At 49.0% G+C, this 18,621-nt stretch overlaps 1 protein-coding gene across 4 annotated transcripts in view; it reads left to right on the top strand.

Moving 5' to 3' along the window:
- Nucleotides 1-17,173, top strand: part of LACTB (lactamase beta) — a 25,989-nt gene extending 8,816 nt beyond the window's left edge. For 2 of the 4 annotated variants that reach the window (XM_085845855.1, XM_085845856.1), the window contains exons 7-8: nucleotides 11,960-12,125; nucleotides 16,375-17,173. In XM_085845855.1, coding sequence (XP_085701981.1) covers nucleotides 11,960-12,125; nucleotides 16,375-16,888 — 680 coding nt within the window. In that variant the 3' untranslated portion in view covers nucleotides 16,889-17,173. The remainder of the gene's footprint in view (nucleotides 1-11,959; nucleotides 12,126-16,374) is intronic. The other 2 variants (XM_085845854.1, XM_085845857.1) reach the window with 1 other exon arrangement.
- The last annotated feature ends 1,448 nt before the right edge of the window (nucleotides 17,174-18,621 follow it).

Raw genomic sequence — 18,621 nt, 5'->3', positions numbered from 1 at the left:
AGCACATTTATTTCACGATGAACGGAAAGCACACATATACAATTACACCAAAAGCAAATGTAAAAGAAGAAGAAACACAATATTACACAAAAAGCAAATATAAAAGAGAAACACAATGCAGATCTATTACTGACTACGCGAGCACACGGCAACACTTATGCAGTTTTACTTCACAGACGGCGCCGACAACACATATACCCAAAGCAAAAGAAAAGGACCACCCTCAAGGATGAGGCGGGCCTGGGGCCGAGACCGCGTCGGGCCTACCCGGCTGGTGATGAGCCGCGAGATGGCGCTGGCGCCCCGACTCCGCGGGCCTCGCTGGGACTGCCTGGTATGGGGTGGGGACGGGGCCCCCTTCTCGCACTATCTCAGCGCGGGGGGAAACAGGAGGGGGTTGTTGATGCTCGGGGGATGGAGGATATCTCCCTGTCTCGGGTCCCGCGACGAGCGTCTCCACCACGACCTCGGTCGCGCCGCCGGCCTCTCCCTCCGCAGCTCCCCGACTCCGACACGAGCACCCCCTCGACCGCCTTCGCCGCCGCCACCTCTCCACAGCTCCGTCCTCTTCACTCTGACTACTACCACTTCTTCCCAGCTCCACCGACAACTCTTAACTGCCTTGACTGACGAACGCGGCCCCTTATATGCCCCGTGGCTTCGCCCCTTCACCTTTGACCCTTTACCTCCGACCCTTCACCTCTAACTGGCTCCCCATTGGACCGAGGAAAAGTGGGCGCGAATGCCTTTTGATCCATGAATTTGCATATAGCGACCACGCTCCAACGCCCTGGAGGCGGGGCCAAATCGCCCCACGCTCACCGATAGGACGGAACAGAAGTGGGCGTGAGTCGTTTTTGATCCGTTTTCTTCGGAAAGTCTGTGATGTTTCTGAACACGCTGCTCGGTGCGCGCCCTGCACGAGTCCAGTATCGGTGCCCACAAGCGGCGTGGGAATGACGGTGATGCGATGGTTGCGAGGGCGAGTTGTGACGGTAAAGGTCGTGGCTGTTGTTGTGAAGCGGCGTTGCGGTTGGTGGTTGTTGTGTGATGGCTGTTGAGACGTGGTTGGTGGTGGTAGTAATGGCGGCTGGTCCAAAATAAAGATAGTAAAAGAAAAACGGCTATCTAAAAGGGTCGCAGCCCGCATGAATGACATTTATTCCCTCTAAACAACGGGTTTGGGCCTAACTACACATATACTTACAGAGATATCTCACCTAAGGGACCTGAATGGTGGTTTGCGAATTTCGTCAACCACAACACTACCCCCTCCCCTTTTTACAGACTCGTCCCGAGTCGTCAAATTTTCGTGTGCCATCATGTGTAGTTTTTCCCTAGTACATTTTACCTACGGATCCCTGAGTGCGACATTCATGGTATTCGTGTCCCCAAAATAAATAACCTGAGGGCTGAGCAACGACCTAAACAAACTCACTCACACAGACGACTTAAATAAAATTGCCGGCGCTAAGACAGACATGCCGGGGGCGCACTCATATTTACAGTACATCTTACCTTAACTTACAAATTTTACACTAAACCATGGCCCAGGATCACTGAACTCTGCAAAAAGAAAGCAGTTAGCAGGGAGCCAGGCTGCTCACATGCAGTCTCTGGCTCAAACAATGAAGGTGACAGGGAACGTGGCCGGCTGCTCACACGCAGTCCAAGGCCTTCCCTTTTGAACTGAACGCAGTGAACCACAACGGTGCATGGGCTGCACAAACGTAGTCTCCGTGCCAGCTCAAGTGGCACACGCAATGAACACAACGAATGGATGGATGAATGGTTTGAACTGAACGCAAACACGGTGCACGGGCCGCCACTGCAGGCCCGTGTTGTAGCTGCCAACAGGGCAGTTCTTGCAGCTTGCAAACTGTTGCTTTTACGATGATCCCGGCGCGCATGGAAATTAACAGGGGGGGGGGGCAAAGCAAAATTGAACGGGGCTGGTGAACGTGGGCAGTGGGCATGGCATGGCAAAGGCGAGCAGGCAAACACAGCCGGCAGATGAACTGGCCGGCACAGGCCTTGAAGAAAAACAGCCAGCCGGCAGATGAAGTTGGCCAGCCTTTGCCGTTCAGTGGAGGTTGCTGGAGGGAGTGCGGTGGTGCTGGCCACTCGGAAGGCGGGCTCGGACCTACCCTACGGTCTCCCTCCCAACCTATCGCCTTTGCCTGTCATTGTCTATACCCACTCCCTTAATTTGTCAAACCCCAATTTAGCCCCAACTTATTTTTTTATTATTATTTTTTTTTCTTTTACTTCCCCACTATAAATCGTCCCCTAACCCCCTGTACTGTCCTTGTCGGCTAACCTATTCTGTCACCGAGCCTACTCCCAACCCCTACGTTCCTTTCCCGGAGGGGAACAAGGGAGAGCTGGCGTCCTGTGCCGAGGCCCAACGAAGCCTCAGGATGGCCTCCCCAGAGTTCAACGATCTATAACCAAAGTGGGTCCAGCGGCCCACAACGAGAGCGAGGGGATGGATGGTGCGGAGGGGTACACTTCCTAATCTACCCTATCCATTTAACTGTTAAACTACCCCGGGGCTTTCAACAAGCGCCTCGCACTTAAACTATTGGTTCTAACAACCCAGATTCCCGTCGCCTGTGTTGGTGTCCTCACAATTTCGGGCCTCGCCCCCCAATTTTCTCTCCGTGCCCTGGGTGGCTGGCTTCTCTCTCATGGCTGGGACACGTGGCTCCCTTTGGCAGGCACGACCCTCTGCCGATTCTCCGACGATGGCACCCCCGGGCACTACACTGCCTCCGAGCCTACCAGCTCCCTAAACACCGGGGAGTGCCCCCAATGGCACCTCCCCTGAAACGCACACGTGGCAGGCTGGCTTCCCAGGCCCCTTTCTGAGGGTCACCCGTGCCCACAACACTGCCCACGCGGCTAATGGCGCCCCGGGCCCCCGCACCAAGCAGGCGCACCCGTGCCCACTACGCTATCCCGGCCCCCCATGGGCCCTTGCCCTACTACGGCCGACTAGCCTGGTGCCCGGGGTACCCACTCAGCGATACTCACTTTTCGCAGCCACGCTCCCAGCCCGTCAACAGGGCTCCTGCACCCCTCCAAATGTGTTTCGAGCCTACTTTCCTACCAACAACAAAACGACCTCCATTTTTCAATTTAACTAACCCCCTAACTCACTCTACACTGACCCCGGGGTCCCTTGGGCGGGAGTCACTCCTCCCCCCAATCACTCATCGCACCATGCATTCCAGACTCGCTCCATACACACAGACCCGCTGGCCTCACTCACTCACCAAGCACATGCTTCCACTTCACTTACCAACTCTTCAACACACTCACCGCTGAACTCTGCCATCCTTCTAACTACCTCCCCTAACTAACTCGTGCTCCCACGTCGTCCCTTAAACTACAGCACGTTCCTTTTAACACTACGTAGCTAAGCTACGTCCCCACTACACATTCACTGTCTGTCACTGTTCTCAAATGTCCCAAAAATTATTTACCCAACCTAAATCTCGCTATCATCCCTCTAACTAATCCATTCCACGGGCCCCATGAGGACTTACCCCTGCCCCATGGAGCCGGTCTAGCTAAGCTAACCCTTCCCCCTAACTAGTTTCCATCCTGTGCCCTGGTCAAGGGGGTCTTCCACCCCTTGCCCACGAATCCTGTGCACCCAAAAGTGAGGCTTACTGTTTTTTTTTTTTTTCCATGCGCATCACCAGCGCGGCAACTTACAGCTCGCGCACTTTGCACCTGCCTGTGACGTCATGCAGCTGCACGTGTACCTCGTCCCTCCTTGGACGGTACTATCTGGCAGGGATACCCCTCCTGCCGGATTCCAACCCCACATGCAGCCATGGCGTCACCGTGCGCATAAAAAAAACACAAGCCCCACGTCTCGAGGGGTTCCCCACACGAACACATGTGCTTTGCCCGTTGGAGCTTCACACACACGCCCGCGTGGAGAACCCGTCCGGTCCAAATCCGTTTACCTGCCTAAGCTTTGTCCGTCCGCGGGATCGGCAAATCCACCTCACTTGCCTCACTCATACACCGTGCCTCGCTCACACACGTGGGGGCACTCATCCGTGGTGCCTCACTCATATATCGTGCCTCACTCACACACGCGGGGGCACTCATCCGCGGTCCCTCACTCATATTGGCCGTTTCACTCACACACACGGCGACGCTCGCACACGCGGGGGCACTCAACCGCGGTGTTTCATCCATACTGGCCGTTTCACTCACACACACGGCCTCTTCCACTTGCGGTGCCCCTTTTACACACGGCGTGCTGGGAAGCACGTACTCCGGCACAATCGCCACCACACCACTCACACACGGGGTCGCTTCCACACACGGGGACGCACTCACACCTTGCACCACACACACAGGGACAACCACACTGGGGATTCGTGTCCCCACAAGGGTCTCCGGGGCCTCTATACCCCCCAAGCTCTCCGTGCACCTGTCCACAGCTCTCCTCCCCTCGACCTCGCAAAGCACGACCGAACTCACCTGGTCGTGATCCGCCTCAAGGGGGCATACTCCCTCCCCTTGTTCCTGGAGGAGGCCATCCAGCTGCTCGCACCGGGCCTCCACCCAGTCCACCAGCTCACCCCCATTATCCTCCACTACCTCCGTGTGTGTGTGTGCGTCACTTACCCCATCTTCATCGTGTAGTCTTCCCTCTATCGTTCCCATCTCCCGTGTCTCTGCCAACTCAGTCACCTCTTCACCCTTTACCTCCCTTGTCTCAACGATTATTTCCGTCTCTTCCCTTATTATCTCCCTCGTGCACGTCTCCGTCACCCCAATTAGTTTGTCCCTCTCGGTTACCGTCACGACCCTCGCCCAACATGTCCCCCGAATTATTTTTTCACCCGCCTCCACCGCGGGCCCGACAGCCGTTGCACCCCCTCCCAGCTCGTTCGCTCCCACACGTGGAGTCGCCATTTTAAGCTCCCTGGTAACGGCCTTCATGCCCGCCTGCAGGCATCGGCCCATGTTCTGCGTCTCACCCCGCAGCTTTTTCGTTTCTTCCTTCATGTTTGTTTCCATTCCATTCATTTGCTGTGTATTCGCATCCATCTTTTCGGCTATTCGCATCCATTCACCATTTCGGGGACACGAATACCATGAATGTCGCACTCAGGGATCCGTAGGTAAAATGTACTAGGGGAAAACTACACATGATGGCACACGAAAAGTTGAAGACTCGGGACGAGTTTGTAAAAAGGGGAGGGGGTAGTGTTGTGGTTGACGAAATTCGCAAACCACCATTCAGGTCCCTTAGGTGAGATATCTCTTTAAGTATATGTGTAGTTAGGCCCAAACCCGTTGTTTAGAGGGAATAAATGTCATTCAGTCGGGCTGCGACCCCTCTAGATAGCCGTTTTTCTTTTACTATCTTTGTTTTGGACCAGCCGCCATTACTACCATCACAACCACCACCAACCACGTCTCAACAGCCATCACACAACAACCACCAACCGCAACGCCGCTTCACAACAACAGCCACGACCCTTGCCGTCACATCTCGCTCTCGCAACCATCGCATCACCGCCATTCCCGCGCCGCTTGTGGACACCGATCCTGGACTCGTGCAGGGCGCGCACCGAGCAGCGGGTGCAAAAACACCAGCCTTTCCGAAGCAATCGGATCAAAAACGACTCACGCCCACTTCTGTTCCGTCCTATCGGCGAGCGTGGGGCGATTTGGCCCCGCCTCCAGGTGCGTCGGAGTATAATCGCTATATGCAGATTCATGGATCAAAAAGCATTCACGCCCACTTTTCCTCTGTCCAATGGGGAGCCAGCCAGAGGTAAAGGGTCGAAGGTGAAGGAGCGAGGCCCCGGGGGCTATAAAGGGCCGCGTTCGCTCGCCGGAAGTAGAGTTGGAAAGAGTCAGTCAAGGAGAGTTGAGTTGGGAAGTCAGTCAAGAGAAGAGTCGGAGAAAGCAGTTGGACGGAGCTGTGGAGAGTGGGAGAGTTGGAGAGGTGGCGGCGGCGAAGGCAGTCGAGAGGGTGCTCGTGTCAGAGTCGGGGAGCTGCGGAGAGGGGAGGCCGATAACGCGACCGAGGTCGCGGTGGAGACGCTCGTGGCGGGACCCGAGCCAGCGAGATATCCTCATCCCCCCCGAGCATCAACAACCCTCTCCTGTTTCCCCCCGCGCTGAGATAGTGCGAGAAGGGGGCCCCATTTCCCACCCCATTCCAGACACTGTCCGCGAGACCCGCGGAGTCGGGGCGCCACCGCCATTTTGCGGCTCATCACCAGACGGGTAGGCTCGACGCGGTCTCGGCCCCAGGCCCGTCTGCCCCCCTCATCGTGGAGGGTGGTCCCTTTTTCTTTTGCTTTGAGTATATGTGTTGTCGGCGCCGTCTGTGAAGTAAAACTGTATAAGTGTTGCCGTGTGCTCGGTAGTCGGTGGTAGATCTGCATTGTGTTTTGCTTTTACATTTGCTTTTTGTGCATTATTGTGTGTTTCTTCTTCTTTTACATTTGCTTTTGGTGTATAATTGTATATGTGTGCTATCCGTGTGCCATCGCGAAATAAATGTGCTTTATGTTGAACTGTTTTTCCCGTTTTGCTTCGTCTTTTCCTTTATTGAATCTCCATCTTACTTCACGTAAAGGGTTGGTCGTGGGCTAAGACGCCTGATAATTAATCGAACCGTCGGGGTTGACGATAACACCGCTCGGTTATCCCGATAGTACGGAATGGGTCGCTTAAAGTGGCCCGTGTCCGAAGTCGACCTGCGGCGAGGTGCGATCGCCCGGTCTACCCTCCGTGTGGGTACTTAGGTAGGTCGAATTTGGCGAGCAACCCTATCCCACGCGGGGGGCCGATTGGCACGATCGTGGTGAGGCCGAAAGGCCCACCCGTGACTAGTTCCCGGCGTTAGTCCGAGAGGGTCACGACGGGATTGTCCGTCCGGTGGGCGACGTGCCGCGATTCGAGTTACGTGGCCGCTCGCACGTATACACGTATATATGTATATATGTATATATGTGTGTGTATATATATATATATATATATATATATATATATATATATATATATATATATATATATATATATATATATATATATATATATATATATATATATATATATATATATATATATATATTGTTGCGAATTCACGCCCGCCGGCGTGCGAACGGCCACATGGCTCGAATCACGGCACGTCGCCCACCGGACGGACAATTCTCTCGTGACCCTCTCGGACTAACGCCGGGAGCCAGTCACGGGTGGGCCTCACCACGATCGTGCCAATCGGCCACCCGCGTGGGATAGGGTTGTTCGCCAAACTCGACCTACCTAAGTACCCACGCGGATGGTAGACCGGGCGATCGCACCTCGCCGCAGGTCGACTCCGGACACGGGTCGCTTAAGCGATCCATTCCGTGCTATCGGGATAACCAAGCGGTGTTATCGTCGGACTCGACGGTTCCGATTAATTATCGGGCGTATTAAGCCCACGTCGAACCCGTTACGTGAAGCAAGATGGAGATTCAATTAAAGACAAGACGAAGCGAAACGGGAAAACAGTTCAACATAATGCACATTTATTCCGCGGCACACGGAGAGCACACATATACAGCCAAACAGAATGCACATAAAGCAATTTGAAACAACAACAACAATGCAGAGCTACAACCGACTACGCGAGCACACGGCAACACTTAACGGTTTTACTTCACCAGACTGGCGCCACACACACACGTTTACACCAAACCCCAAAAGAAATGGAAGTCGCGACTTCCCTGATCCCGTCGAGTCCTCCTTCTGCGACCGCAACTCCGAGCCCCTCCGGCGTGCTCCGCGAGCTCGTTCCGCATGTCGCTCGTGTGGTCCGCTCGACTGTACGGACGGGGTTTCGGGGAAGCGGATGGGGTTCGTTTGGCGCTGTTTTCCGCACTCGCGCACGGGTCAACGAAGCAAGGCAGGAACCACAAGCTCGCGACTCGAGCCAGAAGACGACCATGAAGACCAACCCTCGACTAACCACTCACTCCAACTCTCGACCAACCAACTCTTGACCAACCAACCCAACAACCCTCAAGGTCCGTCCTGTTCGCCTTTTGTAGCGCGGGGCTCCGCCCTTCGCTCCCCCCCCCGTTTTCGGCCCCGCCTCCCTTCGAGCTTCTTTGAGAAGCCTCTCGAAGGGGGCGTGACCTCTCGCTTTCCCTCCACCCCGCGCCGTGCGGAGGCCGGGGGGAGTCAGTCTTGGCATGGAGCCAGGGAATTATTCCCCCAAAAAGAGGCCCCCACCCTTTCTCACCTTTGACCCCTGCATCGCCCCTCCTCCATACCGAGCGCGGAGAACCTCAACGGGAAAAACAGGCGGGAAAACCCCTGAGCATTGCCGTTAGTTTCTGTTTGTGCCCGGAGATCGTAACCGCACAGGGCCTGCTGAATGGCGAGTGGCGAAGATGTGGTAGCGTAGATGGTGGAGGTAGCGTGGTTGTAGTGTGGTTGGCGCTGTGGTGGGGATGGCGTGGTTGTTGAGATGCTGTTTGTTTGAAATAAAAGATACAACAGAAAAAATGGCTAACTCAAAGCGTCACAGCCCGGATGGATCACATAAATTCCCTCTATACAACGGGTTTGGGCTTACGACACATGTACTTACATAGATATCTCACTTACGGGACCTGAATGGTGGTTTGCGAATTTCCACAACCACAACAATATATGTGTGTGTGTGTGTGTGTGTGTATATATATATGTGTGTGTGTGTGTGTGTGTGTGTGTGTGTGTATATATATATGTGTGTGTGTGTGTGTGTGTGTGTGTGTGTGTGTGTGTGTGTGTGTGTGTGTACAAGCTGCTTGGTAATGGAAAACACCCTGCAATAGCCTTTCGTTCATGGTGCGACACTTCTGTATTTTGACACTATTCAGTCTTGACAACTCTGGATAATTACATACAAACACCTTCATTTATTATTCGAATTGTTCATCCATTTATTTTGATGGTGTATTGGCCAGACTGCTGGCGAGTTCGTTCCCAAAAAGAAACAAATAAATAAATAAATAACCCGGCATATGTACATGAAGCAAAAACATACATACTGCTTATGTGCATATATAATACATTGTGGTTATATATCTCGGATAATTCAAATTGTGAATATGAGACTTCCGAAGATGTCTTGGACTTACTAGAAAACCAACATGGTGGATGCAGGATTTTCTTCCTCGCCATTGTGGGTGTGGTCAAGCCAGCTCTCCAGTCAATGGGTTTGAAGGCTTCTTTCGCATGCAGCTTCATGACGTTTTTAATATACAAGATACAGTGTGATTATTATTGAAATTGTAGTGTCCGAGGTGTAGTGAGATACGGAGAGTCGAGAGTGTCGTCGTAACTCTGTTTATTGCGTACTCGGATGCGCACTACACAGAGCCTCTAGCGGGCGCGAACAGATATATGCATTGCAGACACGTGACTATTATCACAACTCCTCCACGCCCCCTCAGCGCTCTATACCCATACACCACAGAAATAATCTCTGTCTTTCACCTTTGTCATTTCTGGAGCCTATTTCATCTTACCTCAAGGGATCCTCAACACCAGTTATATGTTGACCAAAAGTGACATTCAGATCACCACGAACACAGATGATGTCATGTCTGGAGATTCTGGCTGTAACCAAAGATAATGAAGAGTAAAATGCATTTTTCACCTCAGTGGCACATTGGTTTTGGGGTGTAGCAAACGATGATAGAGATATTACCATGTTGATGCCACAAGTGTCAATTATCAAATCATCAAATTACACAATAAATAATTAACAATAGTCAATAAATCAAGATTGGTCAATAAATCACTGACTGATTTTCACTTCATTCAGCTCAATTTGCTTGGTAATCCAGAACCCTCATAATCATACTTGGACTGTACCATGAAAACCAAGATAACAATCCATCCTCTTTTTGATTGAATTGAGTGTTTTCCCAGAAACTTGTTTTTAATGCTGACTTACCAACTTCCTTGCATCAGGCTGACATTTAAATGTGGCAGTACAGGGAAACGGTGGGGAAATTTTGTTTTCAAAGTAAATATCCTACATACAGGGTGCTCCAAAAGGACCCGAACAACTTTGGCTGTTAATATATTGAGAACCACAAATGATACAACGATACCCTTTTGGTTTATCTGATGAAGAAACTCCTAAAGTTTTGTACACACCATCAGTACACTTCGATGTGAGTTCCATTTGTCACACACAGTACATCAAGGCAGTACACGAGTTCTTGCCATGTTCGTCCCAGCATGTTTGCGTCCACCAGTGCACATGCAGCTGTGATCCAAGAATGACGATCCTGCAGGTTTGCCGCCTTGGTGCTGTGGACTACATCTTTGACAAACCCCAACAGAAAAAAAAATCAAAGGGGGGTTATGTCTGGTGATCATGGGACCATGCGGTTGATCCGTCAGCCAATCCAGCGACCTAATTTTTTTTTTCATTCAGGACGGCTCGAACGATTAAAGGCCCAATGAGGGGGAGCGCCATTGATAAATGCTGTCCTGTTGATAAATGAAATTGGGTTGCAGGTCTTCAATCTGGGAAGGCAAATTCTTCCAACATGTTCATGTAAATTGTTGAGGTCACTGTATCCTCTGGAAAGAAAACCATCTGACCAAGCAGTCATGGAGAAGACCACACCACACATTGCCCTTTGGACTGTCATATATGTGTTCAATGACCACGTGGAGGTTTTCAGAGTTCCAGATACTCACAATGTGCCAGTTGACCTTTTCTGATGCATGAAAGCAAGCTTCGTTTGTGAACATGACCTTTTTCAGGTAATCTTCGTCATCCTCTATGCGACTCAGAGGCCCACTTCAGAGGGCTCCATAGCCCTGAGCATTGCTTTCAGCTTGCTTAGCTCCTTGCTGCTTCTGGGTTTTCTCTCTCCTGCACTTTTCTCTGCTTCCCTCGAGGTAAGCTCTGCACACAACAGCAATGCCCATAGTGCCCCCCGCCTTTCCTCCAAGGCTCACGGAGCCTTGTCCTACATCACGGATCTATGGGCTTTATAATGTCCTACATCGGCTTTACACTGGTCTCTATGGGCTCGTAATTGCCCCCATTGGGACTGTGCTGCTCTGCTATCCAAGCGGTTTGCACTATCTCACCACAGGGTCCTCCACTCTCTCCACCATGGTTTAAAATCTGACACTTGCCATGAGGTCCACACTCTTTATCCCCCCCCCCCCCCACAGCAGTCTCCACACTATATCTTCTATGGGGCTGTCTTACCTTTCCACCACAGTGGTCTCCACACAATTTGCTATGGGGGTCTGTACTTCCATGCTTCCCATGGGAGTGTAGCAAGCCTCTCCCCCTGGTGTCACACCAAACTCATTTCACTAGTTCGTTCAGGCAGGTCTTGATTATATTTGCCATGTCAGTCTTGATTGTGGTCGCAAATTTTTCAAACATGGCCATGAACGGTTTTATTTAGTGCGCCTTAAGAGGTGCCATCTCAACCCTTCTGCTTGGAGTTGAGGTGCTCGGTGGTGTCTAGAGAAGCAGTGGTGAGTGGTTGAATATTGAAATGTGTGAGTTGTTGAATAGGGAGTGAAATGAGTGAGGGGTGAGTGGTTGTCCACGTAAAGGAATAAGCAGTGAAAATTGAGTAAATGCTTTGAGGAAATTGCAGGCAATAATAATACGATTTCTTTCCAAGGAACTTCAACACAGGAAGAGGTCACAGGCCCATCAAAGCCTGTGCTAGTATTGCCAACTTCTGGTTGTTTGCCTTGCTCTATCCTTTGAAATGCTGAGCATAAAGCAAGGAAGCGGCACATACAGTACCATTTTAAAAGTCTTTGGTATGAATCTGCCAGGATTTGAACCACCGATGTCCCAGGCTGAAAATGGGCACTCTAACCATTATGCCACCGAGCCTGGTCGATGTGTGATGGTGGCCATTTTCCCTGTTCTGCCGTGCAGGTACCGAGACCTTGTACTCAACACATGCATGGACTTTGCTCAGCGCCGTAGTGGAGGGCTGCTCCGGCCAGAACTTCCAGGCACACATGAAACAACTTTTTCACGACCTGGGAATGTCGCACACGTACCTCGACCAGCATGCACCCATCATCTACAACCGAGCCAGGTTTCTGATGTTCTCCAGCTGTGATGTTTGCCTTGTTTTGAATTTCTCATGAACAGATCAATCTTTTTGCATTGCATCATCTTCGTCTACAAATAAGACAGCTGCTATTAACAGTGAATAATTTAACTCCAGTTTGTTTTCATTCTTATTTTTACTCATCAGGATGTAAGACATTTGCACTTGTTTTGATACTCCATCGTAATATGCTACCAACAGATTATTACCTCCACCATCTGCGATGGATGGAGGTTATGTTTTCACCCCTATTTGTCTGTCTGTCTTATTTGCGAAATCGAAGACTTGCAAGTATATTGGTCGGTCGACTTTGTTATGCTGTCTTTGTCTGTCAATTGCCGACAGGTCACAATTCGAAACCGATCGTCATGGAACTTTACCAAGTTGTATAAGTAGTCACAACTGAGAAGCCTATTGATTTTGAGGTCAAAGGTCATCTTGAGGTCACATTTCTAAAATGAATTTTCATCTGATTGACTTGACAGTTTCACAGGATTTTCATATTAGGTCACTGCATTGGGGAACCAACTATTTTTGATGTCAAAAGGTCAAAGGTCAACTCAAGGTCAAACTTCTAAATTCATCAAATTTTATCTGAAAAATAATTTTCATCCGATTGACCTGAGATTTGATTAAGATCAATTTAAATCTTATTGAAATGGACAACTTGAGGTATTCATAGCAACCTTTTTTGGGGGGGGGGGCAGGGTGGATTTTGCAAGTATCGTGCTATGCACGATGAGTTTCTTGTTACTTAGGCCTAGGTCACATTTGCCACGGCGGCCGCGGGGTCTCCAAAATCTGCGGCCACTAGCAATTATACAGCGGCCGCAGTATTTCCATGGTCACACAATGTAGCAGTCACATATGTTTTTATTTTTCGGGTAGCCGCACGGCGTATTTAGAAATCGTGGAGACCGAAACGTGGGGGTGCCATACGGTCTTTGATTTGATGTCGCACGGTGACCTTAGGGCGTCACTGCGGCGGCCATATAATTTTCAAGGCAGACGCAAGGTGCCCGCAGGGGGACTGCAGGGGGGCCCTAAGGCGAACATGCGGCCAGACGGACGGTAACGAGTGGGTATATATATATACCAGTTCTTTTTTTTACTGAAATAAAAATATAACAGTATATATAACTGAATATACTATAACTATAATATACCGTGGTGCCCCCAGAATCTGAACACCCCATTGTTTGAACAAATTGGAATCCGAACAATTTTTTTTGAGAAAATTTTGCCCTAAAAACCTAATACATTTTAAAAAACCGAACACAACGTAGCATTCATGTTTGTTCACATGTCTCCCCCACCTGTTCGAGTCGCATCTTCGCGCTTTGTTCATTCAGTTCGTCGGTGGAAGTCCTCGTGAAAGCATCTCTCGTGTGTCGATCGATACTTTAGGCCTCAGTCACATTTGCTCTACGGCGAGGATACGGCGGCCGTACGCCCTCTGAATTGACAGAAACGTGCGGCGGCCGCAGAGAAACTGAGGTAGCCTCAGGGTGGCCCTACACCGTATGGCTATATTTTACAGGTCGCCGTGGAATTATAACGCAGAGTTATAACTTTTTTTCATTTCTACGTTCGCTGTAGAAATTCGACAAGCCGAAACAAATGAACTGGTAAAAAAAAAAAAAAAATTAACCCATTCGTTACCGTCCGTCGGGCCGCACGTTCGGCTTCGGGTCTCCCTGCGGTCGCCTTGCGGGCACCTTGCGTCTGCCTTGAAAATTCTATGGCCGCTGCAGCAATGCCCCAAGGTCACCGTGCGACATCAAATCAAAGACCGTACGGCACCCCCACGTTTTCGGTCTCCACAATTTATAAATACGCCGTGCAGCTCCCCGAAAAATAAAAACATGTGTGACTGCTACATTGTGTGACCGTGGAAATACTGCGGCCGCTTTACAATTGCTAGTGCCCGTACATTTTGTAGACACTCCGGCCGCCGAGCCAAATGTGACTTAGGCCTTACCTCGTGTTTTCACCTTCATTTGTGATGTTTGTTTTTTTAATCATCTTGTGTTTTAATTAATAACAAAAAAAGCAATCCGATCACGTGGTGTGACAGACTGTTGGGCAAGGATTGAATTTCACAGCAAAACCGGTTGTAATTTGGAATATCCATGATTACGTCAGCCCGATGCGTTTGATGAAAGTGATTGTGGTTCTGCGGGCATCATGTTTGATGAGCTGCCCTGGGGGCAGCGCTCTCGCAGAGTGCGCGAGCGATCGGAACCCAGGACGGAGCTCGAGCCTGTGTGGACCTTTGGATGTGGTGATTGTACCAGTTTACATACAATACACCGCCACCGAAGGTCATTTACTCATGTTATTTTACCTTAAACATGGGGAATTTCAGTTTAAAGTGTCTTGAAAGTGGGTTTTCTTTGGGTCCACGAAATGATTCGTTCACTCCATTATTTCTTATTGGGAAAATATTTTTTGGAATCTGAACTTTTTGCAATCCGAACGGCCTCCTGGAATGAATTATATTGGGATTCTAGGGGCACCACTGTATAGGCAAACACCTATACTCCGATCTCTAGTGGTAGCGCACGGTGGACGCACGGTCGACGCAGACTGCCACGGAGGCCGTACATAGGTGCACGGCGGGCGTAGGGGAACCGTGCGTCGACCCTGCGTTGCCCGCAGGTAGTCACACAGGCCGCAAGGCCACCGTACGGCGGCCGTGGAAATAGTGCGGCCGCCGTAATTTTTTGGGGGTTGGGAAAATTAATTTTTCATTGCGAAGAGCTTACGGCAGCCGCACGAATAACGCAAGCCCACCGTACGCCCTACGTATGGTCGACGTGGAACACATTTACGTAATAGCTTGGCTTGTCGAATTGCTACGGCGAATGTAGAAATGAAAAAAAGTTATAACTCCGCGCTATTATTCCACGGCGCCCCTACGGCCTGTAAAATATAGCCAAATGGCGTAGAGCCTCCCTGAAGCCACCTCAGTTTCTCTGCGGCCGCCGCACGTTTCTGTCAATTTAGAGGGCGTACGGCCGCCGTATCCTCGCCGTAGAGCAAATGTGACCTAGGCCTTAGCGAAAATAAATTTCGCCAAGTATGTTGGTCTGTCGTGTTTGTCTGTTTGTTTGTCACATGATTTTTGGCCACAGTTTTCAAGCAATCGAAGTTTTGTGTTTGTGGAGGTGACCGGCCAAGGACAGCAACATTTAATTTTCGTGAAGATCCGAATATGGATCCAGAAACGAGAATTATTTAATTTTTAAGTGATTCTTCACCATTGAGAGATGGGACTAAAAACGGAATTGCGTGATATCTCAAAAAGTTGTGTACGGATTCGGATTAAACTTGATGGACAGATTGGGTGTGTGACAAGGAAGAATTAGTTCGATTCTGGTGAAGATCTGAATCTGGATCTGAAAATGAGAGTTTTAAGACTTTTTAAGTGATTCTTCACCGTTCAGGGTTGAGGCCAAAAACGATACATAGCATGGTATTTCAAAAGTTGTGGACGAGTTATGACAAAACTTGGTGGATAAGTTGGTTAGGTGACAAGAACAAGCTGATTACATTTTTGTTCAGGTCCGAATCCAGATGCTGCTATCATTGGAATAAAAAAACGTAAACTAATCAGCCTGGTAGAGAGGTATGCAATCTCGCGAATGCCCTTCTAGTTGTTTTTGTTTTTAACCTCGATGAATGTGACCATGTATTGTGGATATTCTGCTTTTTGATATTTTTGTTCAATTCGCAACAAAGCCATTCATCCTTGACTGTACATACTGCATCACCGGATAATCTATCTGTTCAGCCATGGCAAATTGTGACCTTTTTTCGTGGCCGAGAACCAACACTCGCCAGTGTAGCACTGGTGGCTGTAGGTTACGGTAGGAATTTTTAATCTGGCAAGGGTGTTGGCACTCAGTGGCCTCCCGTTTAAGAAAGACATCGTATAGGATCTTCATTGCAAAGCTAAGCAGATGTAAGACCATGCTTAATGTTGGAATGAAAATGCTGCTGCATTGTTTCTTTTTACAACTACTACTATTTATTGAACAGTTCCAAACATAGTTGGTTTTTAGTCTAAATTGTTTTGTTTTTTTTGTAAATATTTATGATTTCACTCGAACCTGGTGTGGCCCATTTGCTTGCATTCAATGACAGTTTTGGTTAACTTTCTCTTGGCCTCATTGAGGTGTGACCTTGAGCAGCACACCATCATGATCAGCCGGCATGTACTTGTTTCCAGCTACTACAAGTTTGACAAAAAGGGCCGGGTGAAGAATGCTCCTTACGTCGATAACTCTTACAAGTGGGCAGGTGGTGGATTCATCTCAACAGCCCCTGATCTGTTAACTTTTGCCAATGCACTGCTCTACAGTTACCAGCAGGATGAGGGTGATGACACACTGCCTGGCTTTCTGAAAGCCAACACCGTACGCACCTTCTGGACACCTGTACCGACCGGCATTTTGTCATGGGATCGTTCAGGCCACTTCGGCCTTGGCTGGGGAGTCGTAGATGGCCAGCAAAAGTTTGGATGCTGCTCATGCTCGAGGCATTATTTGTCCCATACGGGCCACGCGGTCGGTGCGAGCAGCGTGTTGCTTGTGCTTCCGGCTGAAATGGCACAAGGAGACCCACCTCAGGGGGTCGTGGTTGCCATTCTTTGCAATCTCGATCATGTAGGGCTCAACAACACAGCCCTTGGCATTGCGCAGATTTTTGAGCGCTGTTTCCTACAACCTCGGGGTACTTTCTGATCGACGTTTGGAATGCATCTGGTATAGATGTCATCATGATGTTTTGGATTTGCAAGAATTTGTTCAGTAAAGGATGATTTTGTGGAACGTGTTGAGAAGGTTTTTTTCCATCATGTTAAACAGAGGATATTTGGCTGATTGATTGATCAGGACTTGTGAGAATGTCTTTAGACTCCATCGTCACCTTTTAGTCAAGTTTGGTTGGTTTTCATGTAAACAAGTTCCTATTGCATTGGATTTCGTATAATATTAATAAATTATTTTAGTGAGGTAAATTCTTTAATTAATATTATTGGTTAAACATGTATGTCAAAACATATTGGTAATAAAAGGCTGTGTGTGTGTGTGTGTGTGTGTGTGTGTGTGTGTGTGTGTGTGTGTGTGTGTGTGTGTGTGTGTGTGTGTGTGTGTGTGTGTGTGTGTGTGTGTGTGTGTGTGTGTGTGTAAAAATTGGGTGATTGGGTTAATTAAAACAACCCTTTTGAAAATAATTAACGGCCTTATTTAATCATATCCTTCATCAGGTGATCCTCGGCCACCTCTCTGGGGTCTTGAGGCGTTTGCTGGGTAACCTCGCTGGGGTCTGAAGCCACCATGTTTTTTGGCTTAACCATGCTTTGACTTGGAACAGGATGCAACCATTTCTTAACGATAAAGATTTTTTTTCACTTTCCAAACTAATATTATCGAATGCCTGTTCATCATCGCTACAAATCGCTGGGTACATTGCAATGCTTATAAACACCTGGAGACGCCAGCGTTCGTGGCTTTATTTCATTTGCGCAGATGAATAACTAAGAGAATCTCTTAAACTAACCAGAATTACAAAATGTAAGCTCCAGATTTGAAAGTATCAGCAGTTGCAACTCCACAAAAAAAGTGTTGATTTGTCCAATTCGGGTATTTGCATGGGTGTTTCGGGGTACATAGTGGTATCAACGTCAATTGATAATCGCTTGCCAAGCCAGACGTTCCATTGGAGTGCTTGAGTGTTTAAGCCACTTTCCGAGCTGTGCAGTACAGTTTATGTCCTGTTTGGGATGTACAGTCGACAGTTACTACAAGGTAGAGGTACGTATACAGCACACACACGGACGTGGTACATATGGGAAGATTTGGATCTGTACGGACTCTCCGTGGATGTGTGGACATGTCATGCCTGTTGCAGGTGCCGTGGTGGTAAAGTTTCATCCCATATTTTATGGAGGTTCTTTCAGGTCTTATAAATAGATTGAACACTTTGTGTTACTCGGTTCGTAACTCGTCAGTCTCGCGCTATATCAAAGCAGGGCTGTTTTTGTATCACTCTTAAATAATGTTTTCTCTGGAACCACTTATCCTATTGAAGGGAAACTTTGCGACTGTCATATAAGTCTCATGTTGTATCAAAGGCGGACGTCTGGGTACCCGGTCATCACTGCCAGTAGTTATAAAGTGGCAGTTCTAGTTAGGGTACCCACGACCCAGTCAAATGGACTGGGTAACCTATTGTTTTTCTTCTGTTTATTTTTTGTTATTATTCTTATTATTTCTTCCACCGGCAATTTGTGGGCTTTTTCGCTTTAAAAATGTAACCCTAACGTTTTTCAGTGAAAGCCAATCAAGGTTTCTAGGTTGTATACAGTACGTACTGTAGTCGGTAATCAAACGTGTGTGTGTGTGTGTGTGTGTGTGTGTGTGTGTCAATCATTGGTATCCACATATGAGAGTTTCAGAATGTGAAATGGAGTTCT

This window comes from Eptatretus burgeri, chromosome 11, assembly GCF_056783735.1.
Source record: "Eptatretus burgeri isolate ZD-2024b chromosome 11, Ebu_testis_v1, whole genome shotgun sequence".
In the NCBI taxonomy this organism is placed as follows: Eukaryota; Metazoa; Chordata; class Myxini; order Myxiniformes; family Myxinidae; genus Eptatretus; species Eptatretus burgeri.
This window is presented reverse-complemented; position numbering and strand designations above follow the sequence as displayed.